At 40.6% G+C, this 27,902-nt stretch overlaps 1 protein-coding gene across 1 annotated transcript; it reads right to left on the bottom strand.

The window, feature by feature from the left end:
• Positions 1–6: 6 nt before the first annotated feature.
• LOC309554864 (cathepsin L-like proteinase) lies at positions 7–27,610 on the bottom strand. Its single transcript, XM_082256585.1, has 8 exons — positions 27,573–27,610; positions 26,055–26,158; positions 21,115–21,257; positions 15,224–15,415; positions 11,576–11,758; positions 3,946–4,105; positions 1,942–2,059; positions 7–268 (listed from the first exon to the last, which is right to left on the bottom strand). The coding sequence occupies exons 1-8, from the start codon at positions 27,605–27,607 to the stop codon at positions 169–171; spliced, it is 1,035 nt and encodes a 344-aa protein (XP_082112711.1). The 5' UTR covers positions 27,608–27,610; the 3' UTR covers positions 7–168.
• Positions 27,611–27,902: the final 292 nt, after the last annotated feature.

Below are 27,902 nucleotides of genomic sequence, written 5' to 3'. Positions count from 1 at the left end.
TCACAATACTAATAAAACATCTTAAGCATATTTATCATGGCAAGCAGTACAGAATAACACATACATTATGTGCCCTGTGGCCATTGCTAAAAAGATATACATTCTTTATAGTTAGACCGTGGAACACACTCTTCTGTCAAGTCTTCAGTAGATGGGTCCAAACAACTACTAGATCAAGTCCACAGCAGCTCCCTCTTGGGCGATACCACACAGGTTGGCATTACGCTGCATCTTAATATAACCATTATCTCCCCAGTCATCTCCCCAGCTGTAAAAATAAAATAAAAACAATAAACACTTGTAAAAACAGTGGCCATTTTATTAACTAAACTGACAGTAAACTAAATGAAGATGAGTATAGAAATAGATATTCTTCTAAATAAGCCTGTAATCATCTGCTCAATCATCTCATACAGTCACATGACTCTACTATCAGTATGACAATGTGTTAGTTTTTGGCCCCAGGTGCAGTATGTGTCAAAGCCAAGTAAAAATTAAAGTGTTACAGAACTTTTTCTAACTCTAAGCTCTCCCCAACTGCAAAGTTTGCCTCAATTCATATATCAACCCTACCAAAACCATAGTGTACCTGGGCTTTTGTTTTTTTTAAAAAAAAATTTAAATTCTCCCTACAATTCAATGGAATTGCAAAAGCAGCTTGATATAGCCTGCGGGTGAGAAGGAGGCTCAGAAGCTCCTGTGAAGGGGTTCAGGATCTTCTGAAACTGAGCTCAGATGCTTACTCAATGCACCTGCAAATATACTGCATTTGTCTGTCTATATAAGACTTTATGGCCCCATTTGATGCAGCTGGGTTCCCAGCTATGCATACTTGATGTAATCATGAGTTTGGGTTTACTTCATTTTACATGTACTGGATACTTTGAAAATACGACAGGAAGAGTGATACTCCCTAAAGAACGAGGAGATCTGAGGCTGGGCCTACATTTATTTAAGCTTTAAGGATTTTTATCTTGCTGGAAACCACCCATTAAAAATACCAATTTATAGTAAATCGAACATTTTTGAATTTGTGCTCTGAATGAGTTCTCATTGCATATTCATTTACATTACCCTTTGGGATATTCAGAAGTTAGCACTTTCAAAAAGGTGTGTAGAACTGTCCATCATGAACGCCATTCTCTTTAATGCAAAGATGAATACTTGTGTTCCATTTGCTAACTGAAAGGTTGGCCATACATTATACAATTGTCTTCTACAGTTTTCATTTTGGATTTACCAGAACCATATAATATGAGGTCAAACCTAAACACTTTCAATGCATATGCAATCAGGCAGGCCCTTTCACTACATAGTTGAAGGTAAATCTAAAGGAAATTGAATACGAAAATCGTATAATGTATGACTAGCCTTAGACACTTAGAGTAAGCTGCTTCTTCAAATTTTTGATGACTGCTGTCATTCAGTTACACAGAACATATGGCCCTTTGCTGTACACTTGTACACAATAGGGGGGATATATCAAAACTGAAGCAGACAAAATCTGGAGCAGCTGTGCATGGCATAAAAGATAGAAGCTGATTGGTTGCCATGCACAGCTGCTCCAGATTCTGGCTGCTCCAGTTTTGATACATTTCCCCCATGTATTTGTAAGTGCCAACAGAAGTTCTCAAGCTACAAAATAGCAAAGCTTAGGTATATAAAAACTAGACTTTACTTCAAAATTGGAACAACAAATTGGAAAGATTTAAAATTATATGTTAACAGGCTTGCATCTTGGTGTTTCTGTCCTAATTAAGAGAGCCCTACATTCTACTAAAATGTTTAAACCCATGTTTAAAGAGAAATGGATGCCAGATGCTTTTGATTACAGGCAGACTGTCCTAAAAATAGATAAAATCAGTCATCCCTTTGTATCATTTATCTGTCCCAAGTTTTAGACAAAATGAAATCAAATTGTTTGACCATTGTGATACATACCTGTTCCTTACTATCCAGTAATCTATATTCTCTTCCTCCTCTTCATCATATTCTGTGCCATATCCTACGACAATTACTGCATGATTGAGCTCGTCACTACATTCTCCAGTGAAGATACCTGATAAAAATTGAAAGAGTGAGAGAGAAATTCACTTACTTCAGTTTAGCTGCCTACTTTATGTTCATTGATAGGCAAACTTACTGAGATAGCAAGAAATATTTTCAGTTATCAATCTATTGTCACTACTTTATTACTACAGTATTACTACTTTATTACTACAGTATTCTACTGCCACTACTAGTTACAGAGAGATTTCACATCATAATGTACGTACCACAGTTAAAACTTTTTTATGAGACAAGTTAGCACCACCAGAACACATAGATCTACAAATTCCAAATTAGTGTGGTGGACATCTCTGTGGGGCTTATAAACCCATGATCTGCTCTGTAATGATAAATGTGGCAGTTCCCAAACCCCATTCATAGTCAGTCACTAAGACAGCCTTTCTCAGCCCTTTGGCTCCAAAGCAACCCTTAAAATAATTTTTATGAACCTGAGGAACCCTTGCTAAAACCATTGGCGGTACGTTGGAGAAATTCTCCTTACAAGATCATTGGTGTTATGCACCTGGCTCTACCAAGTTGTGTTGACCCTGGAACTATACAGGCCCGATCAAAAAGGAGGTCAAACAGCCACATCTCAAGGAACCCCTATCAACCTCTGGCGGGACCCTGAGGTTCCACAGAACCCTGGTTAATAATGGCTTCTCTAAAAGCTATGTATTGTCTATGCATGATGCAAAACTTGTGTTCCTAAGAGCAAGAATGTTGTGTATACCAAGGTGTAACAAAGGCTCTGTCAGGTATAGAAGCCATGACGGTTCCAACCTAAAGCAACAACAGATAAAGTGCAGACGTGTAGGCACAATCTAACCTTCAGAAAATACTGTATTTCTTATAAAAGCACGTTTGGAATACTGATGTCATGTGTACATTTTTATATCAGTGGAAGAGGGAAGAGGGAAGAGTAGAAGGATATCCACAGTGCAAGTTTATCTCAAGAGAAAGCTATAATGATTGGTCAACAAAAATCTGATTCTTCTCTCATGAACAGACAGCCATGTTGTTTATGGAAAAATCATATAGAACTAGATTTACAAATATTCAGTCATTTCATGAACTCACTGTAATTGACCTAACTGGGCTAAAATAATCTGTCAGCACCTTGTGCATCTGTGACATCTTTGGTAAAAAGGACAATAGGGTATAGAATACGTTAACTTGAGTTAGTGAATAGGGTGAAGCTGTGTTTACTTCACTCACTCACTAGAACTAGTATCTCAACTGGAATATTTCCCTTCTATTCCTGTTCTGGTGATAACCCAAAATTTGGGATTTTCTTTTACTTTCAGCCTTGGTTATACAGTAAACCCCCGCTCCATCGCGGTTCAGTTTTTGCGGTCCCGGTATATTGCGCTTTTTTTTGTAATGTTATTTTACTATATAAATCATTAAAAAGGAAATATTTTTGTGTTTTCCATAGCTCTTGCTATGCCTCTCAGTATCTTTTATGTGTTTAATGAGTTTCTATTGTTTTAAAAGTGTGCTTAAAGACCTTAAAATGCTTTTACACGTACAGTGACAGTAAAAAAAAAACATGCCTACGATGCATTTTAATAGGGTTTTTCTATTTCGCGGAATTTCACTTTTCGCGGCTGGGTCCGGAACGTAACCCCCGCAATGGAGGGGGGTTTACTGTAATGGTAAACAGAACAAATAGAGAAGGTGAATCTTCCTAACAGGGAGTATGGACAGCAATAAAAACTAACAAGTGTTCTAATCCCTCTTCACTCTATCCAATTAAAAAATAAAAGTTTTGATTTTAGTTATACTTTAATACACACGTTGGTAAGTGAACAGCCACTACTCCTTTAGTAAATAATCAACCTCAATGTATTAGGTTCTAAAGTGCATACTTTACTTTTTCCTGTTGTAACTTACCCTCTTTGTACGAACCAAAATCCTCACTTGCATCAATTGCAACAGCAATAGGTCCATCAAATGCCACAGACGATGCCATGTTGGCTTCTTCAAACATGTTGTAGTATTTGGTCACATTAAATGCTATTGACTTTTCAGGTATGTAGGCGCACGCTGCTTGCTAAGTGAAAATATATGAAAATAAAAAAAGCAACCATAACTTTTACTTTTGGTATTTTCAGAATAACATAATTTATTGCCATCTATCATTCTGCTATGTTCTGTTGTAAAGCTCCTATGCTAAATACCTTTTACATTTCCATGCAGCTCAGTGCATGAATGACTGTGTGTCATGGGATTCTTCACGGGGCAGATAAATGACGTCTAACAGTAACAGAAAAAATAATCTTTCTGGTATAATGGAGTTCACCTTTAGGCTACAGTAGATTCACATATTCACAGTTCTGTTCTGTGCAGTTCTCGCAGGCCCTTTCATTTGAATGAAAATAAAAAGGGGGGGGGGGGAGGAATACTGCGCTAATGTCCCAAGAAAATACGCAAACAACCAGCCAGCATAACACAGGACAAATATATGTAAAAATTATAATGATACGTGCAGCGCTAATGAATCATGAGTATTACTCGTGATCTAAATGACTAATAAAAGATAAACGACACACCAAGTAAATCGTATTAATTGAAAAACGTGTAAAAATTCATATGAAAAATATGAATGTGATTATTGAAAAATCTAATATAGGTATATATATATATATATATATATATATATATATATATATATATATATATATATATATATATTTATATATATATAGTGACTAATACCACCACAGATACATTAAGTATACCCGTGTAGATCTTAGGAAATTAGTGACATCAATAAATATATTGATATAGTGAACTGAATGGTGGCACAACAATCACAATAGATGTGACATACCACTCAAAAATTTTAAAAGTAAAAATATAGTTCATAAACTTAAAAAGTCCAAACAGGTGTATAAAAGACAATCTTCAAAACGTGTACCAAGTGGATACTGGATAAAAACCCACGACCAAAGAATACCCCTGTGAAGAAATCTTCCACCACCAACATAAAAGGGGCATACTGGAACAAGTGGACCCAGTTTGCAGAGATGTATAGTAACTAAGTAGAACTACTTAAGTACTGTACTTAAGTACCGAAATGCGGTATCTGTACTTTCCTAGAGTAGAATTTTTTTCTCCTACTTCTACTTTTACTTCACTACATTTTTTCGATGATTTTGATACTTCTACTCAAGTATTTTTTTTTTGTGCTGCATAGTTACTCGTTACTTTTAAAAAAATTACCACTGCCAGAACAGTAGATGGCAGGTTGCATAAAGCTCAAAAAAATGTGTATAATGTCATTTGTAAATCAGCGCATACGAAAATAAAGGCTGGGTATAATAAAAGCTGCTATACCAAATCTTTCCAATAAAAAGAAAATATGAAACAAACAAATAAATGGTGCTACAGCGCTTAAAGTGCATCAAGAAAATACTAACAAACACAGGTTAATCATTTGAATAAATCATTTGAAATAATAAAAAACAATATGATGTTCAAACTTTTGACTTATTTCTTTAATAACTACATAACACAGTACTTGTACTTCTACTTTCAGTACTTGAGTAGAAATTTTTTTTCAAAACTACTGGTACTTTTTACTTTTAGTACTTAAGTAGCAAATTTTTTGAAAAAACTACTTGCAATACTTAAGTAAAAAAAATGTTGAATACTTTAGTACTTCTACTTAAGTAACTTTTTCTGCGAGCACTTCCACTTCTACTCAAGTAATTTTTTGATCGAGCACTTGTACTTTTACTCAAGTAGAAATTTCGAGTACTTTATACAAGTCTGCCAGTTTGGCATACGCCTAATGGGTCAACATAAGCAATGAGAAGAATTGATCTGTGCTTGACTGTGATGCTGCTAACCCCCTATTGAGTCGTTCCATTGAGGGTGGATGTGAAGTATTTCAGTGTGCGGAGAGCCGTGCGAGAGACTCCATCCCCGTTCTCCCCTTACCTACAAGATATTCATACACCATTGCTTATGTTGACCCATTAGGCGTATGCCAAACTGGGCACACTTGTTCTGGAAAGCCCCCTTTATGTTGGTGGTGGAGGATTTCTTCACAGCAGTATTCTTTGGTCGTGGGTTTTTATCCAGTATCCACTTGGAACACATTTTAAAGATTTGTCTTTCACACACCTGTTTGGACTTTTTAAGTTTATGGACTTTATTTTTACTTTTATAATTTTTTAAATGTTATGTCACATCTATTTTGATTTGTTGTGCCACCATTCAGTTCACTATATCACATTTATTGGTGTCACTAATGTCCTAAGACGTACACGGGTATACTCAATGTATCTTTGGTGGTATTTGTTACTATATATACCTATATTTGTATTTTTAATGATCGCATAAATATTTTTCATACAAATTTTTTACACGTTTTTCAATTATTAAGTTTTTTTTTTTTTTGTGTGAAGTTATCATTTATATCACGGGTAATACTCATGATTTATTAGCGCTGCACATTACGTTATAACCTTTAATTTGAATGGGCTACTGTACCTGCATTTCCCGCTGAAAAAAATTTGCCGAACTTTTGGCACTATGCGTTCCCGCATTCGGAAAACCACACCACATTTTTCAGTGTGTGGGGGTGCCATTAGGGGTTAATGGCACCTCTGCACATTTTATTAAAAGCAGCAGGTTTTTTGTGCATTTGCCTGCAGACTCGTGTGTTTGACGTATCTTCCCACACATACACAGATGTGAACCTAGCCCTAGCCTTGGGCACCCGCAGCGATGGAGCTGGTAGGAGCCTTTCTGATTTTGTATTGCCATCTCTGCCCCTACTGGAGTGATCAAGACAGTAATCATAAAAAATACCTCCCGCTGGCACACAGGCATTTTTATTAACCACTTCTGGACCAGAAGGTTTTCCCCCTTAACCACTTGCCGACCGCTCACTGAGCTGGTACTGCGGCAAAGTGGCTCGTTATTGTCCAGCGATGTAGACCTACGTCGCTGGACTCCTCCCCTTCTCGGAGGCATGCGCCGCCGGAGGCTCTCTCCCGCTGTATTCAGACACAGCGGGAGTCGGGCCAGAGGAGGAGAGGCGGTGATCGAGTGAGGAAATCCGCCCGCTTGTCTAAACAAAGCAGGCGGATCTCCTATGTGACAGGCAGGGACAGATTGCATAGCTGAACCTGCGATCTGTGCCTGTGTCACACAATCCCCTCCCCCCACACACGTCAGTAAGCACCAGGCATACATTTAACCCCTTGATCACCAATAAAGTTAACCCCTTCCCTGCCAGTGTCATGCATATTTATAGAACTGATTACTGTAGTAATGTCACTGGTACCCCCAAAAGTGTCAAAAATGTCAGTTAGGGGTCCGATCTGTCCGCCGCAATGTCGCAGTCCCACAAAAAAAATCGCAGATCACCGCCATTGCTAGTTACAAAAAAAAAACAATAAAAATGACATAAATCTTTCCCGTAGTTAGTAACTGCGATAACTTTTGCGCAAACCAATCAGAATACGCTTATTGCGATTTTTTTTACCAAAAATATGTAGCAGAAAACAAATTGGTCTAAATGTTAAAACATTTTGATTTTTACATTTTTTTGGGGGGGAATTTCATATAAAAAATTTTGAAAAATATTGTTCTTTTTTCAAAATTGTCGCTCTTTTTAGCGCAAAAAGTAAATATTGCACAGGTGATCAAATACCACCAAAAGAAAACTCTGTTTGTGGGGAAAAAAGAAAATAAATTTAATTTGGGTACTGCATTGCATGACTGCGCAATTGTCCGTTAAAATAACGCAGTGCCGAATCGCAAAATATGGCCTGGTCAGGAATGGGGTAAAATCTTCCGGTCTTAAAGCAGTTAAAATTACGCTCATTGAGATTTTTTTTGTCAAAGACATTGAGCTAAATACATTTTGGCCTAAATATATGACAAAAATTGAATATATTGGATATTTTTTAACTGTCAAAGTAGAAAATGTCAATTTTTTCACAAACATTTCGCTCTTTTTTTATTAATATCGCAAAAAATGAAAAGCACAGAGGTGATCAAATACCACCAAAATAAAGCTCTGTTTGTGGGAAATAAAAAATAATTATAAAAATATTGTGACGTAAATTTCGTTTGGGTACGTTGTTGCATGACCTGTCGGCAAGTGGTTAAAGTACAAAAGGATTATAAGGGAAAAAGGAGGATGGGGTTTAAACCCCCCTTTATCCCCCTTTTTCCTCATGGCAAGGCGGCAGATGTGTAAAGGGTTTCAAGGCTCCCGTCAGCCTGTTAGGGTAGGTGGATACAGAGCTCAGGTAGGAGCGGTCCTTGAAACTGATAGGTCACATGACTGGGAATTTTCTGGAAGCCAGGGACCCTCTATAAAAAGGGGTTCCGTGTGCCCACACTTTGCCAGTCACCGCAGAGGGTCAGCAGTGGCGGAGCCACCCTCCCCCCCTCCCTAAGTTTGTCGTGGCCTTATTGTGGTGGGTCACCTTTGAAAAATGGGGGACTAGTTTAAAAAAGTATATAAATGTTTAAGTTAACCCTAGCTTCAAAAGCTGGGTTGGTTTATTTGGTTGAATATGTTTGATGTTTTTGAAAGATATATGATGAATTTGATATTTATTGATAATAGATTTTATTGAAACCAACAAATAAAGGCCGTGGCTATTTAATTATCCGATTCAAGCGTTTCTGTATTTATTGGATGTCTGGAAGTCTTAATTAATAGCTGTCCGCCTTCCCATAGAATTGTCACAATGGTTTTATATTTGTCAGCGCTCCCCTGTACTGGTGACAACTAATCCCCATTTCTTATACACACATCAGAAGAACAGGAAGTGAATGAAAATCTCAACGGGATCATTAAAAGAAATAAAAACTTGCCAGCGATTGCAAACCTTCTCCAATATATATAAAACTAAAACAAATGTTTTTGGCATATACAAGTTAGAGAGAAACTTCATATTGCCTAATCCCCCAAAATGAAAAAAAAAAAAATAACAAAAATCCCTAAGCCCCCGTTCACACTGGGGCGACCTGTCAGGCGACCTGGTCGCCTGACAGGTCGCCGTAGGCCGCCTGCCATACAGAAGCTATGGACCCGTTCTAATAGGAGCGACACAAGTCGCTCTGACTTAGAAAAAGGGTCCGGAGCTTCTTTGGGGCGACCCGGAGCGACCTGAATAGACTTCAATGTTATGAAGTCCGTGCCGGCTGCTCCGAGGTCGCGGTGCGAGCAGCACGCCGCGACCTGTGAGGTCGCCCGGCGAAGTAGCGTCTCCCCAGTGTGAACGGGGCCTAACACTTGTTCCTGTATTAAAAAAAAACAAAACATTTAATATCCATGAGTCCAGCGTTTTCTTGCCTAAAGCAAACGTTCTGCCTTTTCCCCTCTTCTACAGAGTGGCAAGCTTAAATGGAGATCTAATACATGTGTAGACAAGCCATGAATCTCATGGACCTGGAAAAGATCCCCGTGGGCATGTCTGCACATGCACCAGATCTTCCGCACATGCGCATACACTCTGCGGATCTCTGCTGATTCTCTGGCAGGGATCATATATGTGTGCATGCACAACATCTCACAAATGGCTCCCAGGAATCGGTTATGTGACATAGCTATCCCGAAAGCAGTTTGCTGTACATGCTCACACACGCTGTGGTGTCTCTGCTAGAGAAATGGCGGAAATCTGTGGCTTGTCTGCGACCGCAAGGTGCCAAATCATCACCCTGATCTGGGCCAGGATTTAGCAAGTAGAAAAAAAAAAAAAGTTTTTACTTTTCAAGGATTTTTTTTCTTCCTAATGTGTAAAAGGGAAAGGGAAAGAGGCAGAGGAGAGGACGTTGGGTAAAATTCCGCTTTAACCACTTTACCACCGGAGGATTTTCCTGCTGTACGACCAGGCCACTTTTTGCGATTCGGCACTGTGCGACTTTAACTGACAATTGCGTGGTCATGCAGCGCCGTACCTAAACAAAATGTACGTCCTTTTTTTCCCACAAACAGAGCTTTCTTTTGATGGTATTTGATCACCTTTGTGCTTTTCATTTATTGCGATATTAATAAAAAAATGCGACAATTTTTAAAAAATAACAATATTTTTCTACTTTGACAGTTAAAAAATATCCAATATATTCAATTTTTGTCATATATTTAGGCCAAAATGTATTTAGCTACATGTCTTTGACAAAAAAATTCTCAATGAGCGTATTTTTAACCGCTTTAAGACCGGAAGATTTTACCCCATTCCTGACCAGGCCATATTTTGCGATTCGGCACTGCGTTATTTTAACGGAAAATTGCGCGGCCGAGCGATGGTATACCCAAATAAAATGTATGTCCTTTTTTTCCCCACAAATAGAGCTTTCTTTTGGTGGTATTTGATCACCTGTGCGATTTTTACTTTTTGCGCTATATCCAAAAAAATAGCAACAATTTTGAAAAAATAACAATATTTTCCACATTTTTTTATATGAAATTCCCCCCCAAAAAAATTTAAAAATCAAAATTTTTTAACATTTTAGGCCAATTTGTTTTCTGCTACATATTTTTGGTAAAAAAAATAGCAATAAGCGTATTTTGATTGGTTTGCGCAAAAGTTATCGCAGCTACTAACTACGGGAAATTTATATCATTTTTATTTATTTTTTTTTAACTAGTAATGGCGGCGATCTGGCGGCGATCTGAAAATTTTTTTGCGGGACTGCGACATTGCGGCGGACAGATCGGACCCTTGACCGATATTTTTTTGACACTTTTGGGTGTACCAGTGACATTACTACAGTAATCAGTGCTATAAATATGCACTGTTACTGTAAAAATGACACTGGCAGGGAAGGGGTTAACTTTTATGCCTGGTGCTTACTAACGTGTGTGGGGGGAGGGGACTGTGTGACACAGGCACAGATCGCAGGTTCAGCTATGCTGAACCCTGCAATCTGTCACTGTTTGTCACTTAGGAGATCCGCCCGCTTTGTTTACACAAGCGGGCGGATCTCCACACTCGATCCCCGACGATCGGGGAAGAGCGGCGGTGATCACCGCCGCTCATCCCCTGGCCTGACTCCCGCTGTGACTGAAAACAGCGGGAGCGAGCCTCCGGCGGCGCGCACGCACCGCCCACAAGGGGAGTAGTCCAGCGACGTAGGTCTACGTCGCTGGACGATATCAAGCCACTTTGCCGCAGTACCAGCTCAGTAAGCGGTTGGCAAGTGGTTAAACTGGGCAGGGATGGCTCAAATTTATGCCAATTTTTGTGAATTATCTGAAATTTGAGCCATTGGTGGCTCTGCTGACAAAGCCAAATAGTGACTGCAGCAAATTAGCATGCAGCCACTGTTTGGGTATTCTGACAGCTGTGGTTGTCAGCTGTCATGATACAACAGTCGGCACCCGGAAATTTGTCCATCTGTGCTGTACAGTGTGGATGGAGGAACCTATGGATTTCTCTCATTCAGCCAGCTCAGTGGAACAGGTGAAATGTTTACATGTATGGGCAGCTTTAGGTTTTAATGATGCAAAATAAATCTATAGAAAAACAATCACTTTAAAGGAACCTACCCGATCTGCATACTCATAGTCTTGAGCCTTCATGATACCATTGTGTGCAACATAGTCCATAGCATGTGCTGGATCTCCTCCACAGCATCCGTCATTCGCACTGTCACAGTCCACAATCTGCTGCTCACTTAGTTCAATAAGCTCACTGGTCTTAATGCAGTTACGAGCCTCAACTACACCCACCTAAAATTATACAATAATAAATATAATGGTAAGCTACTTTGTTAAACTGTTTCTTCACAGCAAATGGAGAAAACAATTGTTAGGAACTGCAGAAACAAAACAAGGAATCCACAAGCCAATGGTCTTAGAGTCGGTTCACATTAGCGCGACTTGTCAGCCTGACAAGTCGCGCTCCCTCGTGGTCCGTTGACCGCTACAGGACCCGTTCTAATAGGAGTGACAAAAGTCGCTCCGACTTAGAAAAAGGGTCCTGTACTACTTCGGGGCGACCTCGGAGCGACTTACATAGACTTCCATTATGTGAAGTCCCTGCAAGTCGCTCGGAAGTCGTGGTGCACGGGACTGCACGAGTCGCCCCCGAAGTAGTAAGGAGTCGTGTCGCCTCAGTGTGAACCGGCTCTTATCAATGTCATGTCAGTTATTATTTATAAAATGCTTTAAGAGTTATTTATTTAGGCTGTCCATACATAGCCCAATAAATGGAAATGATGAGACTGGTATTTAATACTGAATCTATCTGTATAGAGCAGCCTTTCTCAACTTTGTCAACACAGAGTATGGGTCCTTTCACACGGGCGTGACCATCCGCTGACATCTGATTTGTGTCCTTTCAGTTCTGTTCCGTTTTTTGAAACGGAACAGAACCCTATTTTTTCTTCCGTTAAAAAAAACGGAACGGATGCAAAATCGGATGTCAGCGGTGTCATCCGCTGACATCCGCAATCCCCATAGACATACATTATGTCCGTATATCATCCGCAAATGGATGGGATGATATGCGGACATACGGAGCGGATGACACAAGTGTCATCTGTGTCCGTGAAAAAAAAAAAAAAAAGTGCCGTAGCGGAAGAAGAAATCGGAGCGGCCGTGTGAAAGAGCCCTAACCCTTGAAATAAATTTCCGGTCTCAGGGAATACCTGCTAAAACCTACTTTATCTACAACTCATGATGTCACATAGTTACATATTTAGTAAGGTTGAAAAAAGACGCAAGTCCATCTAGTTCAACCAAAAAAAAAAAACCAGCAACAACCATACAATCCCATATACACAATCATACACCCGCAGTTGATCCAGCAGAAGGCGAAAAACCCCAGCAAAGCATGATCCAATTTGCTCCAGCAGGGAAAATATCCCTTCCTGTTCCCCAAGGAAATCTGATATTCACTGGATCAACTTTACCTATTAATGTTAGTACCCAGTTATATTATGTACATTTACGAAAGAATCCAGAACTTTTTTAAAGCAATCTCCAGAGCTGGCCAGAACCACCTCTGGAGGGAGTCTATTCCATTAGTGTGATGATCAGTGGGAAGACCGCTCCTTACACTTGTGGTCATTGGGATGAATTACCCCCTTACAGAAAGCACGATCAATGGGGTCAATTGGAACTTACCTGAGAGGCAGAAATTGCTCATTGCTCAAGGAACTTCTAGTAACATCTGGAGGAACCCTAAGGTTCCATTGAACCCTGGTTAAGAAGCCCGGGTATAGAGAGAGGTGGTGTGCATTTCTGATTATTGGAAATGGCAATTATCCAAGAATATCACCAAGCTGATCACAGAGCATGCTCTAAGGATCCTATGTGACAAATAGCTGATTGTTCAACATGCAGCACCAGGGACCCGAAGACTAATGAAGAACCAGCCTGGGTGAAGACAGTGCTGGTTTCCCTGGACAGGTAAGTGTCTCCTTAAAAAAAGTCAGCAGATATAGTATTTGTACCTGCTGACTTTTAAGTTTTTAAAAAATGACTGAAGAACCTCTTTAAGGGTCCTTGTACACTGCAACTTGTAAACGGCCGTTTAGGAGCAGTTGGGTGTTTTTTTAAGAAAATCCACTCCTGAATCCACCTACATGTTATCTTATCTGTCCATGTACACAGGGTCATTTACAATCATTTACAGGCAGTTGAGTTCAGGGACGTTTTTTGGAAAGCAATTATTTGCGTTCAAACGTGTGTTTCCCGGCGTTATAAATGCAAAAACGCTACCGAACGCGACCAAATGCGACCGAACAGGATGACCCGCGTTTAGCGCTCGCGTTTTTCCATTTTAAAGGGAAATTATTTTTTTGACCTCTAGGAACGGTTTTAAACGCAAATGCCCGCTAAACGCGGGTGCAAACGCGACACAATGGACGTTTTAAACGTCCTAAAAATTCCAGCATTTCAAGGGACTTTTTTTAGCGTCCCGTGTACATGGAGCCTAAGTGTTTTCATTTTTATGCTAATAGTATTAGTAAATAGATAAAAAAGTATAGTATATTTACTTGTTTTAACCTTTTTTCTTACATTTCTTCAGCTGCTTCCTGGTTTCTGGCAAAATGATAGTATGCATTTTATTCTTTCATCTGTAGGAGGGGCTTTCTTAGCTAAGCACACCCTCCTATCTACATGTCTGAGCTAAGGACAGAAGGATTCAAGAAGTAAATGCTACATGAGTAATCTGCCCTTACACAAGATGGCCACAGCTAGAAATGCCAGAGGGATGTTTTTCAAAGTGATTTCTCAACAAAATATACCATGAAGACATGGATAGATGGGTGGGTTTGTGTTGAATATTAAAAAGGAATGAAATAGTGCTTTCAGCTCGTGGTGCTCGGATACAGTTAGGTTACGGTAGCTCATGAGTCCCTGCACACATGTAATGGGTATGATCTTCCTGCATCTTTATAGCACTTTGTTGAACTGGAGCAGGACAATGAAGCATTTGTTTGTGCTATGGCCTAACTGTATTTGTGTTGGCATGGACTGAAGTGTATGTCAATACAGCAGTCATAGGTGTGCGCAGCCTATTGCATTAGGGTGTGCACCCTAAAGCCCAAACACACATGCATGTGTGTTCACATATATATAAATAGCACGAATCATTGATCTCCCTGCTGGCATAGTGAAAGAGAAGTGTGTAAGCACTTCTCTTATGGAAGAATCGGTAAGAGGGAGATCTTTCCCATCTTTCTGCCAGCCCACAGAGTGATAATGCTAAGGTCCCTTTCACACAGCTGGGTATCGATCCCCCCCTGAGCAGGCGGATGACAGCTGTGTCTCCGCACTGTGTGTCAGGTGTCAGCTGTCAGGTTCCAATGCATCTCTCATCCGATCTGCCAGACGGATGGAAAATAGGATTTCCATCGTCCGGTTTTGACGGATCGGATGTCAGCGGTCATGTCTCTGCTGACATCCGATGCCCCATAGAGATGCATAGGGCGTCCGTTCAGATCCGCCAAAAAATCTGACAGGTGGATCTGAACGGACTCCCTGTGTGAAAGGGGCCTAAGGTGCATGGGGTAATTAGGGTGTGCCCAGGCACACCCAGCACACCCTGTGCGCACGCTTTTGACAGCAGTCTATAGTGCAGAGACAACGGGAGGGGTAGAACTGTACCACCTGTGTGCACAGACTGTATATGTGACTTCTACCATATGCTGCGTTACTGTAAGAATTCAGAAGTATTTTGATTACCGTTGCAAATGCCCAGCAGGATCCACAAAGGCCTTGATCTTTAACACGGGTAACACACTTTGAGTCTCTCCAGTCAACTGATTCTGGTATATTTAAGTTTTTTGAATAGGTTCGCACTGGAAAGTTTGTCTTCATGGTGCCTCTTATCTTTTTTGAAGAAAGACAGTTCCTGGAGCTACGTTCCTCTCGTGTCTGGAGGAGAAACATTTATTAGTAAGTTAATTTTATAACCCAAGAATGATAATTAGTTTATTAACTGCAAATATAGCATACATTTAATTGTACTATAGTGATTAAAATGTTACAAATATAACTATATATAATGCATGACTGAGCACACATTTTCAATTATTGTTAATACCCATGTAATTAATTAGCTTTTCCGGCATAGAAAAATACATAGAGTTTCATTTTAATCTGCAGCTAGCAATCATGTTTTAAAACTGTCTTAGGGTGTCTCCACTCTTGATTGAGGAGCAACACTTTTGAATAGCAGCATTGTCAATCCAGGGAGAGGGTAGTGTTAGATACACTAGCAGATTTAGATGTACTTGACCAACACATGAATGCCAAACTCCAGCTAACAATTTTTAAGCAGTTACAGCAACAGTTTTAATCGTTTTGGGATAAAGGTTTTTCAAAAGTTAAAGTGATTTGTAAAGGCACAAGGATTTTTACCTTCATTAATTCTATGCATGAAGGTAAAAAAAAACCTTCTGTGCACAGCAGCCCCCCTAATACTTACCTGAGCCCCATTGTGATGCAATGATGTGCACGATAGCCTTGGCTTGCCGGGAACTCTCCCTCCTCATTGGCTGAGACAGCAGCAGGAGCCATTTGCTTTTGCTGTGTCAATTATAGCCAGTGAGCCAATGAGAAGAGAAAGGAGGCAGGGTTGAGCTGTCCATAAACACATGAATGAGGGAGTTTGGGGTGGAGCAACTTGATTGGTCTGCACAGAATCCTGACCTCATCCCAATGGAACACCTTTGGAATTAATTCGAGCGGAGACTGCGAGCCAGGCCTTCTCGTGCAACATTAATGCGCTTCTGGAAGAATGATCAAACATTCCATAGACACACTCCTAAACCTTATGGACAGCCTTCCAAAAAGAGTTAAAGTTGTTATTGCTGCAAAGATTGGGCCAACTCAATATTGAACCCTACAGACTGGGATGCCATTAAAGTTCATGTGTGTGTACAGGCAGGTGTCCCAATACTTTTGGTAATATAGTGTACTGTATATCATTAAAGTGGTTCTAATGGCAAAACATTTTTTACCTTATTGCATTAAGGTAAAAAATGTCCCAGTGGTTGTATTACCCCCTCACCTCCCTGTATACTTACCAGAGTCCTTGAGTACTTGATCCAATGCTGTGCCAGTCTGCAACATCTCTCTCCTCTATCCCTGCTCTCACAGGACACAGAGGCAGCAGCGGAAGCCTTTGGCTCTTGCTGCTGTCTGTCAAATCATGTAAGGGCAGGGCTGAGGTGCGCTGTATGTGCCTATGGATGCACACAGCCCGGTCCTGGAGCACATCTGCATGTGTCTCCCTATAGCACACAGCTTACACTTGGGGCTAAAGCAGGAAAGGAAGAGTGGAAAGCACCGGCGGGGCACCCCAGAAGTGGAAGTAAGGGACTGCTCTGTGTAATAAGATTGCACAGAACAGGTAGGTATGACATGATTATTATTATAAGTAAAAAAACTTCCACATTTTAGAACAACTTTAAAAAGACCTTTTTCCAGAGAAGTGTATTGGTCATATTATGTAAAATCAGTCACCTGAAGTCAACAAAGTAGACATATACATTAAAATCTGGGTGTTCATTAGGTAATATTAAAACTGTACAATCAGTGACATCAAGTGCCATATCTGTTTAGGCTTACTGTGCCATTAGAGGAAGAGAATAATGGAGGAGATCCAAATCCACTATTAGAATTAGAAGGGAAAGGAGTCAGAAGAAAAGAGGAGGAGAAGGACTTCATTTCATTTTAGATTTGAGTAGGGTAGAGAAGAGTTAGAGCCTCTTTCGAGTTATTGTTTTCTCTGGGTCCTTATAGGGGAGATTTCCACTTGTAAGGCAAAAAGAGATAGCAAATATATCTCCACAATGTGAGCACAGACAGGCATATAAATCCTAACAGGAACTTGAACTCTTCCCCACTTTGGATGGAGTAAGGCTTTATGTGACCATGTGATACCTGTTACCTTTAAATGGGTGTAAACTCAAAAGGTGTTTTACCTTAATACATTCTCTGGATTAGTAAATCGAACAACAAAGGGACTTCCAGCACTAACTGTGATATCTCTCACTCTCAGGAATGAATAAAGTCAAGTTACCGTGTGGTGCTGCTGCTAATTAATGCTGATTCTGCATAAGTCAGTGCATGGGGGGAGGGGCAGCAGCGCTATCCCACGGTACATAGTCTACAATGTAAATCAGGCAGGCTTGATGGAAAACCTTGAAAAGTTTATTTATAAAAAATATATAGTGATGATTAAAACATAATAGAATGTGTTCCAAACCAGATCTGTGGCGTTGCTGGGGGTCACAGGATGACCGAGCTGCTGGGTGAGCCGGAACTGTGTAGATGATCACAACAGGGAACCAGGCAGGAGGGAGAAGGATCTTATGTGCCAAAAGCAGACCGGACCAGCTGGTAGGGTGGCGTGGCTTCCTCCCACCTGATAGTGTGGCTGCTCGCATCGGAGCAGTGTAGACGTGCCACGGAGCCGCCACCCGTAGGTATCCACAGCGGAGGCCGCTACCCGCAAGTAACGTCAGCAAGCGTCGGGACCCGGCCTGGAAAGCATCAGGGTTGGCGTGATGACATGTTTTGCACTGCTGTGCTTTGACAAAGCCACGCCACCTCACCGGCTGGTCCGATCCGCTTTTGGCACATAAGATCCTTCTCCCTCCTGCCTGGTTCCCTGTTGTGATCATCTACACAGTTCCGGCTCACCCAGCGGCTCGGTCATCCTGTGACCCCCAGCAACGCCACAGATCTGGTTTGAAACACATTCTATTATGTTTTAATCATCGCTATATATTTTTTATAAATAAACTTTTCAGGGTTTTCCATTAAGCCTGCCTGAGTTACATTGTAGACTATGTACCGTGGGATAGCGCTGCTGCCCCTCCCCCAATTCTCTGGATTAGGAATACTTGTTCTAGTACTCCTGTCCTAAATGAGTCCTGTCACTAATTCAGCACTTTCCCGGATGCAGCACATCTCCCTTCACTTTCTGGTCTCAAAGACAGCATTGAGAGCAGCAAGAACCATAGGCTCCTGCTGCTGTCAGTCAAACTCCTATGAGGAGGGAGAAGGGGTTTGGCTTACCAGCACTGTGTGTGCCTATGGACACCCACAGCCTAGTTTGTGATCGTGCCCGCACAAGGGCCCCCACATGGTTTGCTAAGGGAGAAGTCAGAGGAAGAAAGAGCAGATGGCGCTGGTGGAGGATCGCCAAAGAGGAGGTAGGGGACTGCTCTGTGCAATATAATTTTACAGAGCAGGTAAGTATAACCTCTTTTTAGATTGTAAGCTCCTTGAGGGCAGGGACTGACATGAATGTACAGTATAAATATAAAGCACTGTGTAAGTTGATGGCGCTGTACAAGTACCTGTAATAAAAAAAATAACTAAAAATTGTAATTAAGAGAAAATGTAGCCATGAAATCTCTGTTAGTTCTGTCCAACGCTGTCTGCTCTGTCTGTCAGTTCTGTAAAAGCACACTTTAATTTGTACTTTTACCTGAGTACATCTCCAGCTAAAATGTTTTATTTAGTTTTGGATAGGGCAGAGAAGGTTTAGAGCCGAATGGCGTCGGAGACAGCAAGAAAAACCTGACAGAAATTGTAACTTCCTATTCTTTCAAAAACTTAAAAGATGGCTGAGGTTAGGCCTAAAAAAAACCTGAAGTTTCTCCAGATGATTAGCCTTCCCGTTTAAATGGCACAAAGAGGTCAGACTAAGGAAACTGGTGAATAAATACATAGGTCATTTATTTTCCTATGACCTCCAGTGTTGCAGCTAGAATGAATAGTAAAACACAAAGCATGCTAGCTTCCTATTTAATAAAATGCGTGCAACTGAACCATAAGGAGCACCAATCAAATGAGTCCAAAAGTAACTAACTATTTGATTCCACAAGAGACCAAAAGGTAAACAAAAGACAGCCAATGCAGACAAGACAGCCAACGCAGCTGCTGATTGTTCACTAACACAGGCTTACACACACTTTGTCTAGTTTTTTCCAGTATGTGAAGACCATCGCACACGCATGCTCGTGTTTCTCTGCCTAAGGCCACTAACAGACATGTATTGGCATGTATTAGTAATTGACATACTGTGTTAGCATGCAGCAGCACATACATAGGTGCATGTGCATGCTCAGCACTGGCAGTGGCATCAAAATAGGCTGGAGTGTGACATGAACAGGTTGCTAAGTGGTCTTCAGCTGGTTTCTGACTTACCTGTGACCTGACCTGCTACTTTGACTTCTGTGTGCAACCCAGTTTGCCTTTGTCCTGTCTCTGGATTCTTGACCTCAGTCTGTATCCTGACACTGCCTCTGCCTTATGCACCTATAACTCCCTCCTGTTGCTGACCTTGGCCTGTATCCTGAGGCTGTTCCTGCCTTCTGATTCAGTAACTTTCTGCTCAGCTATTGGTGACTCTTGGCTTGTTTACTGACTTCGTTCCTGTTATTTGATTGGACGCTACCTTGTTTCTGCATCTAATTCTTACCCAGTGGACTGCAGTCATCTGTTTCTCACCGCTGGGAGCTGGTGCTGTGTGCAACATTGGCCCTCTGCCACTCTTTGCCGCCACATCACCTGTCACTACTACCAGTGGTATTGGACAAGAGGTGCAATAGAAGCCCCCTCTTTAGCTCAATTTCTACCAGGTACGTAAGACTTAGGCCCTTTTCACACAGGAATTCCATTCTGATCATCAAGGGATCTGTGAGCTGATCTCCTGTTGATCAGATAGGAGCAGGCAGATGGCACATCTGTGTCTGCTGAGTTAAGTCGGAGCGGACATAGACTGACCCTGCTCTGCTCTATGGGTGGCTGGGAGTAAATGGACTCTCTTGTCTGTTTACACCTGGCTTCTTCCAATCAGGCCCCCCTAAATGGAAGATAATAAAGTCTTCTACTGTTTTATTTTTTTTAGTAGATCCGATCGGACCTGGAGGTAGGTAAGTGATAAATGGACACAAGTCCGTTTACACCCACCTGTCCATGGGAATGCATGGACGTTCTGATCAGGTCCAGCTGAAAAACTGACAAGCTGACCTGATCAGAAAACCCGTCTAAAAGGGGCCCTAGAGTCCATGAGATACTGGTTTAACCACTAAAGCCCTAATGAAGGGGGATTGTGTGGGCCCCCAAAACACGTTGCCTGCCTTTTGTTTTCCTTTTGATTACTCGTGGAAACAAATAAATACTTTTGGACTCTAAGAAACAAGTATTTGGTGCTCCTTCTTGCTCAATTATATGTAGCTCATTAAAGTCAGGTTACCTCTGCCCCTTGGTAAGGGCCCCCATTTTGTGGAGAGCTGCCAAACCTAAGTCATGGGGGTGAACTAAAGACTTCTATTTGTACCACCTAAATATATAACTATGTTTGTCTTACACATGGCAGCAACAACCTATATCTACTATTGACTAAGTAACATGTAGATTCACTATTGTACATCTGATTGAGATTTGCTGAACAACCCATTAATAATTTTCTGATTCCCCATGTTTTGCTTATTGCTAAAAATGCAAGATTGCCAGCCCCTGATCAATATTCAGCCCAACAAACCAACCATAGGGTATTAACTAGTTCTTTGCATTTATGTTTATCATGTAGTAGCAGTCATGTTTAATCTTACCATATCTGAAAATTTGTTCATCCCCATTCTGTACCTTGTGAGACCCTGTTCATACTTTTGATTGTGATTTTGGACTTTATGCCATGTTGCTTCCCAGGCCTTTCTGCGAAATGTTGCATCATGTGAAGTGACATAGTTCTTTCCTGCAAAAAGGAAAGCTCAGCATTCCAGATTACCACTTGAAAGCAACATATTTGGATATTCTGTACAGCACTAGAAAACTACAGTTGTTCTCCTCACCATCATAGTGACTATTATGGCACTTTTCCACTGCAAGTACCAGCTCGGCTCTACTCGGCCCTGCTTGGCCCGGTTTGCTTTTCCACTGCTGGTACCGCATGGTACGGTGTAGGAACTGTTCGGTACGGTACGGTATGGTTTGCTTTTCCACTAAAGTAGTACTAAAGTTAAGTGGGTGGGATAACAACGGGGTGGGTGGGATTCTCTGACCAATCAGTGGCTAGTAGTGACTGCATGCAAAGGATTGTGGGATATGGTACCGGGTATGGTACCTCTTGGAACCACAATCGAGGTGGTACTGTTTTTGAGAGCCATACCGTTCGGTTCCATGCAGTGGAAAAGCGCCGCCGTACCGTACCGAACCGTTCCTACACCATACCATGTGGTACCAGCAGTGGAAAAGCACAAAAGCGAGCCAAACCGTTCGGTTCCATGCAGTGGAAAAGTGCCATTAGAAGCCAATCTCTACATGGACAGATTGTCTAAAATGATCCCATATTTTCTCTTTGGATCATATATGCCCAACATCAAATTATCCTTAACAGACCTCTAACCCTTTGAAGATGTCCTTACCCAGTGCTGGGCCTATTACATAAAGCAGGATTCTCTATACAGTAAAGAAACCTCTTAGCCAGAGTGGTGTGGGTAATAGCGGATTCAAGTCTAATTCTTGTTTATTGAAGTGGCCCATTGCTTAAGCTGGCCATAGATGGATCAAATATCAGCCAGTTCATCAGAAACCAGCCAAGACTCAATCCATCTACGGGCAGGCTGGTTGTACTGCAGTTGATCCATTGATTGACTTTAGTACAACCAGCCTGTTGTATTTTTTGCATTTGATTACTGCCGGCAGCAGCACTTGTAGTGCACAGTGGATTTGCCTTCAGCAAATTAACCCCTAACTTTATTGATGTTTTAACTGAGTGATTTGCAAATCTATGGCATGCTTTAGTTTTGTCTTAGTAGGGGGTGCTAGACTGCTGTAGATAGATTTTGTCTTGGCATTAGAGCTGAAAAAAGGAAAGAAAAAAGTTGCATTTTATTTTGCACCCTATGTTTGTCTAAATAGTTGTGTATAAAACTACAATTGGGCATTAAAGAGGAGTTCCACCCTAATTTTAAACTTTACTTCATGCATAGCTATATACAGTGGGTACGGAAAGTATTCAGACCCCCTTAAATTTTTCACTCTTTGTTATATTGCAGCCATTTGCTAAAATCATTCAAGGTCATTCTTCTTCCTCATGAATGTACACATAGCACCCCATACTGACAGAAAAACACAGAATTGTTGACATTGTTGCAGATTTATTAAAAAAGAAAAACTGAAATATCACATGGTCCTAAGTATTCAGACCCTTTGCTCAGTATTTAGTAGAAGCCCCCTTTTGATCTAATACAGCTAGGAGTCTTTTTGGGAAAGATGCAACAAGTCTTTCACACCTGGATTTGGGGATCCTCTGCCATTCCTCCTTGCAGATCCTCTCCAGTTCTGTCAGGTTGGATGGTAAACGTTGGTGGACAGCCATTTTTAGGTCTCTCCAGAGATGCTCAATTGGGTTTAAGTCAGGGCTCTGGCTGGGCCATTCAAGAACAGTCACGGAGTTGTTGTGAAGCCACTCCTTCGTTATTTTAGCTGTGTGCTTAGGGTCATTGTCTTGTTGGAAGGTAAACCTTCAGCCCAGTCTGAGGTCCAGAGCACTCTGGAGAAGGTTTTTGTCCAGGATATCCCTGTACTTGGCCGCATTCATCTTTCCCTCGATTGCAACCAGTCGTCCTGTCCCTGCAGCTGAAAAACACCCCCACAGCATGATGCTGCCACCACCATGCTTCACTGTTGGGACTGTATTGGACAGGTGATGAGCAGTGCCTGGTTTTCTCCACACATACCGCTTAGAATTAAGGCCAAAAAGTTCTATTTTGGTCTCATCAGACCAGAGAATCTTATTTCTCACCATCTTGGAGTCCTTCAGGTGTTTTTTAGCAAACTCCATGCAGGCTTTCATGTGACTTACACTGAGGAGAGCCACTCTGCCATAAAGCCCCGACTGGTGGAGGGCTGCAGTGATGGTTGACTTTCTACAACTTTCTCCCATCTCCTGACTGCATCTCTGGAGCTCAGCCACAGTGATCTTTGGGTTCTTCTTTACCTCTCTCACCAAGGCTCTTCTCCCCCGATAGCTCAGTTTGGCCGGAAGGCCAGCTCTAGGAAGGGTTCTGGTCGTCCCAAACGTCTTCCATTTGAGGATTATGGAGGCCACTGTGCTCTTAGGAACCTTAAGTGCAGCAGAAATCTTTTTGTAACCTTGGCCAGATCTGTGCCTTGCCACAATTCTGTCTCTGAGCTCTTCAGGCAGTTCCTTTTGACCTCGTGATTCTCATTTGCTCTGACATGCATTGTGATCTGGAAGGTCTTATATAGACAGGTGTGTGGCTTTCCTAATCAAGTCCAATCAGTATAATCAAACACAGCTGGACTCAAATGAAGGTGTAGAACCATCTCAAGGATGATCAGAAGAAATGGAAAGCACCTGAGTTAAATATATGAGTGTCACAGCAAAGGGTCTGAATACTTAGGACCATGTGATATTTCAGTTTTTCTTTTTTAATAAATCTGCAACAATGTCAACAATTCTGTGTTTTTCTGTCAGTATGGGGTGCTATGTGTACATTCATGAGGAAGAAGAATGAACTTAAATGATTTTAGCAAATGGCTGCAATATAACAAAGAGTGAAAAATGTAAGGGGGTCTGAACACTTTCCGTACCCACTGTACCTTTCTAAATTCGATTTGGCTATTTTTTTTTTTGGTTCCCTTACCTTATTTTTAATTAAAAATAACTTAATTTCTTCCAACTTCCTCCTTATTCGGCCACGGCCGCCGACGTCATTTCCTCCTTTGCATTGACTCCTGGGAGATGAGTGTCATCAATCCCAGGAGTCAATGCGCCTGCACCGTTGTCCCTCGTCACTTCCGGTGCAGGTGCGTCCTTCTCTGCCGATGAATGGAGAACAGCTTCTGGGCATGCGCAATGAGCTGTGGGATGACTCGCCTGCCCCGGAAGTGACGAGGGTATAGCATTCTGGGACTCGCGAAATCCAGGAAGAGGGACACCGCAGCTTCAGCTGCCTACACCACAGATGGCCAAGCTGGACAAGAACTTCACAAGGTAAGTAATTCATCTTGCAGGTACACTAAACAGGGGACAGTTTAGAGCAGTGATGGCGAACCTTGGCATCCCAGATGTTTAGGAAATACATTTTCCATGATGCTCAACTACACTGCAGAGTGCAAAAGCATCATGGGAAATGTAGTTCCAAAACATCTGGGATGCCAAGGTTCGTCATCATTGTTTTAGAGTATATCCTTATTTAAATACCCTAGCCCTGATTATCCTAGGGGGGTTTTTAGGTAAGAAAAAAAAAATTGACCCGGAACTCCGCTTTAAGATTTATCTTGGGAATGATACCATCCCTTTTCATTTTTTTTTTTTGCCACTCTCTGGCCTCATTTGAAAGATATTCCCTCACTTCCTATCCCAGCGACAAAGTTGGCACTAGAAGAGTATATAAGGGTAGATCTCTCTAACACGGAGAGAATGGCAATAAAAAAAAAAAAAACTATTTGTTAATAATGTGGGGAAGTCTAAAAGCTTGATTAGCTTTTAATTGCTCTCATTATTCTCACTGGAGATTACTCCTCACTTTACAGTAACAATAGTGACATTAGGACAGGAAGAAAAGAGAGCCATACTCTGGTAAAATTTACTTTAGAAAATGTTGTTTTTGGAATGTTAGATCGATTTTTATAAAAATGAGTGAGTCAAACCAACAAATGTTTTTGACCAGGAAATCAGGACTAGGATTGTAGTGACTAGAAAAATGGAAGGAGAAGGATGGAAATTTTTTCTCAAACAAACAAAATTCTAATTGTGAATATGGTTTTCATTCATGAAAAATCGTATGCATTGTAATGCGCATGTGCATCCCAAGAGCAATTGTAGAATTCAAAACACGGCAATCAAAAAAAATTGTTTTTATTTGAAATTTGAGACCATAATGATACTATTGGATGAACCTACAAAGATAAAATGAAATTCTACTGGTGTATGGCCAGCTTAAGAATAAATATACACAACAGGACAAAGACTAAAAAAAAAAAAAAAAAAAAAAAAAGAGGAAGAAAATTGGCAGCGTTACCTAGTTAATCTAACTGTTTTCTAATTTACCCAAAACTAAGAACAAAAATGTTTTTTTTTTTAAGTGTATCTCTAGGTAAAAGTTTTTTTTTATTTTACTTTTGATAGAGTGGGGAAGGATTAGAATTTGTGTGGATTTTTTTTATTGCTGCTGGTGAGGGGAAATCCAACATTTTAAAGTCGTCACTACAACAAAGAGTGAAGGGAAATCTCCTCCATGGAGAAAATTGTCCAGGGAAATTCCCCTTCCAGAGATTTCCACTAACTTCCAGGTGCAACTCTGGGACAGAGAGTGAATAAAAATGTCCTCTGTGTACACAAACAGCGAAAAAAAAAAAAAAAAAAAGGGGGGGGGTTGACCCTTCATTACTTATCCAAAACAAAAAGGAAAAAAAATTGTCTTTGCATACACTTTGAGCTTAGTAAAGACTTCTGCTCAACTTTCCAACTAAGGCTACAGCTCTTATTAAAAAATGCTGCTTGTATTTTAGATTTTTTTACCGTATTTGGTTTTCCAGGCTTCCCATTCTTGGTCCAGGAATTGCGAACAAGATACGCTAATTATGACAGCGGACAAAACCAGGAGGTACTTATCCAAATGCATCCTAAATGTAAAATGTTTAAAGAAAAATTAGAACCAACATTCCTCATTTATGGTGTTTTCTTGTTCAGTTTAATGTATTTACCAGTATTTGAATATGTAAAAAAAAAAGAGCAGGCAATTAGCCAATGGCTGAGACCACTAACCAGAGTGTTGTGGCGGATGGGGGCTGCCCTCTGTCAGAACACAATAGCAAAGCAGGGGAGATCGCTGTACTACCATCAGATTGTTAGTACAGCAGCTTTCAACCAGAGCTGTCAGTTTTTTTCGTTCAACCCGAAAAAAAATAGTGGTGTATACTAGGCTTTATTAGCTGTAAATATGATTAATATCAGATAACTCCTGTTGATAAGGACTTTCTCTGACATTTTTAATCTGAAGATTTGGGTCAGAAATTGAAAGCAGTGGACAGACATACTGTAGCTAGTCTTTACCTACCTTTGTTTTCAATGACGGGCTGCCGTTTCTAACCTCCATTTTCAGAACAAAGTCATTAATGAAAGCCCCAAATGTATCCTGACCAACACAAATGCTGACTTTATATTATAGATGTTTGAAGCTCAGAGTTGTTAACTGTTTGTACTTTACAAGAGTAAGTGTTAGAAAGGCTAAGTTACATAGTTACATAGTTGGTAAGGCTAAAAAAAAAGACACGAGTACTTCCAGTTAAACCTGTGAACTTCTGTGTTCATATCTGTGCAAGTCCTGCATGCTGTGTTTGCTCAGGTTTAGCAGCAACCCATCCATTTGAACGAGCTTCTCTACCTGTGCAAAAAGCGCAGGAACATTTTTTCAAAAATTCGGTCCATGCAGGTTCTCACACCCGAAAATGTGTTCTGTTGCATGGGGTTGCCATACAGAAGTAAAAGCACCACCGTTCATCTGCAAAAGAGCAGCAGTTTTCACCTGCTGGTGGCTGGTTCCAATTAGTTAGCATTCCCCAACCTGCATAGGTGTAAACTTAGCCCAAAACAGTATAGTAATCAGAACATTTACAACTGTACCAAATAGAAATGTAAAAATGTTTAAAAAAATTGCAAAATTCAAAAATCTGCAAAAAGTTGCAAAATGTAAAAAATTGTAAAAAGTTGCAATGAATGAATAGAAAACATTACATTTATTTAATATAATATAAAAGGTGTTAAGCTATTCCTTAGTAGAGGCAGTCCAATCCATAGAACAAATGATAAATGCCCAAGTGAAAAGTTCAGTTCACACCCACAAGTTGAAAGTGCAGGGAGAAAAAGAATCCGCCACCAGATATTGTATCTATATACGCTTACCAGATATATAGACCCACAAAGGTCATGAACTGGCAGTAAAAAAAGTTATCTATTTGCTCTGGCTGTATAAAAAATATATAGTATATGCATTATTTAACTATTTTAAATGAAATTTCATTTGAATATGCTACTTACCTAAATGACTTGTGTGAAGCAGTGAGCTCTGACATGTGCTATGGATAACCCATATCTATATATATAGTTTACATTTTTCATTGTAGTGTTATCATTATTATCACTCAATCAATCTTGCAACGGTCCACTGAACCTGATAAGTGGCAACAGTTGGACAGATAATTTTCATAAGATATTTTAGCATATATCAGGAAAGAGAAAAAACAGCCAAAACACAAAATAATGTGTGTTAAGATAATCATTACATTTATTGTACATAAATAAAAAGATAAATAAAAAAGAGATGGTAAAATGTCATTTCAAAACAGGTAACTTAAAACAAAAAGGAAA

Source organism: Pelophylax lessonae (genome assembly GCF_965119305.1).
Source record: "Pelophylax lessonae genome assembly, chromosome: 4".
NCBI classification, from domain to species: domain Eukaryota; kingdom Metazoa; phylum Chordata; class Amphibia; order Anura; family Ranidae; genus Pelophylax; species Pelophylax lessonae.
The sequence above is the reverse complement of the archived record's forward strand: the minus strand, read 5'-3'. Positions and strand labels throughout refer to the sequence as shown.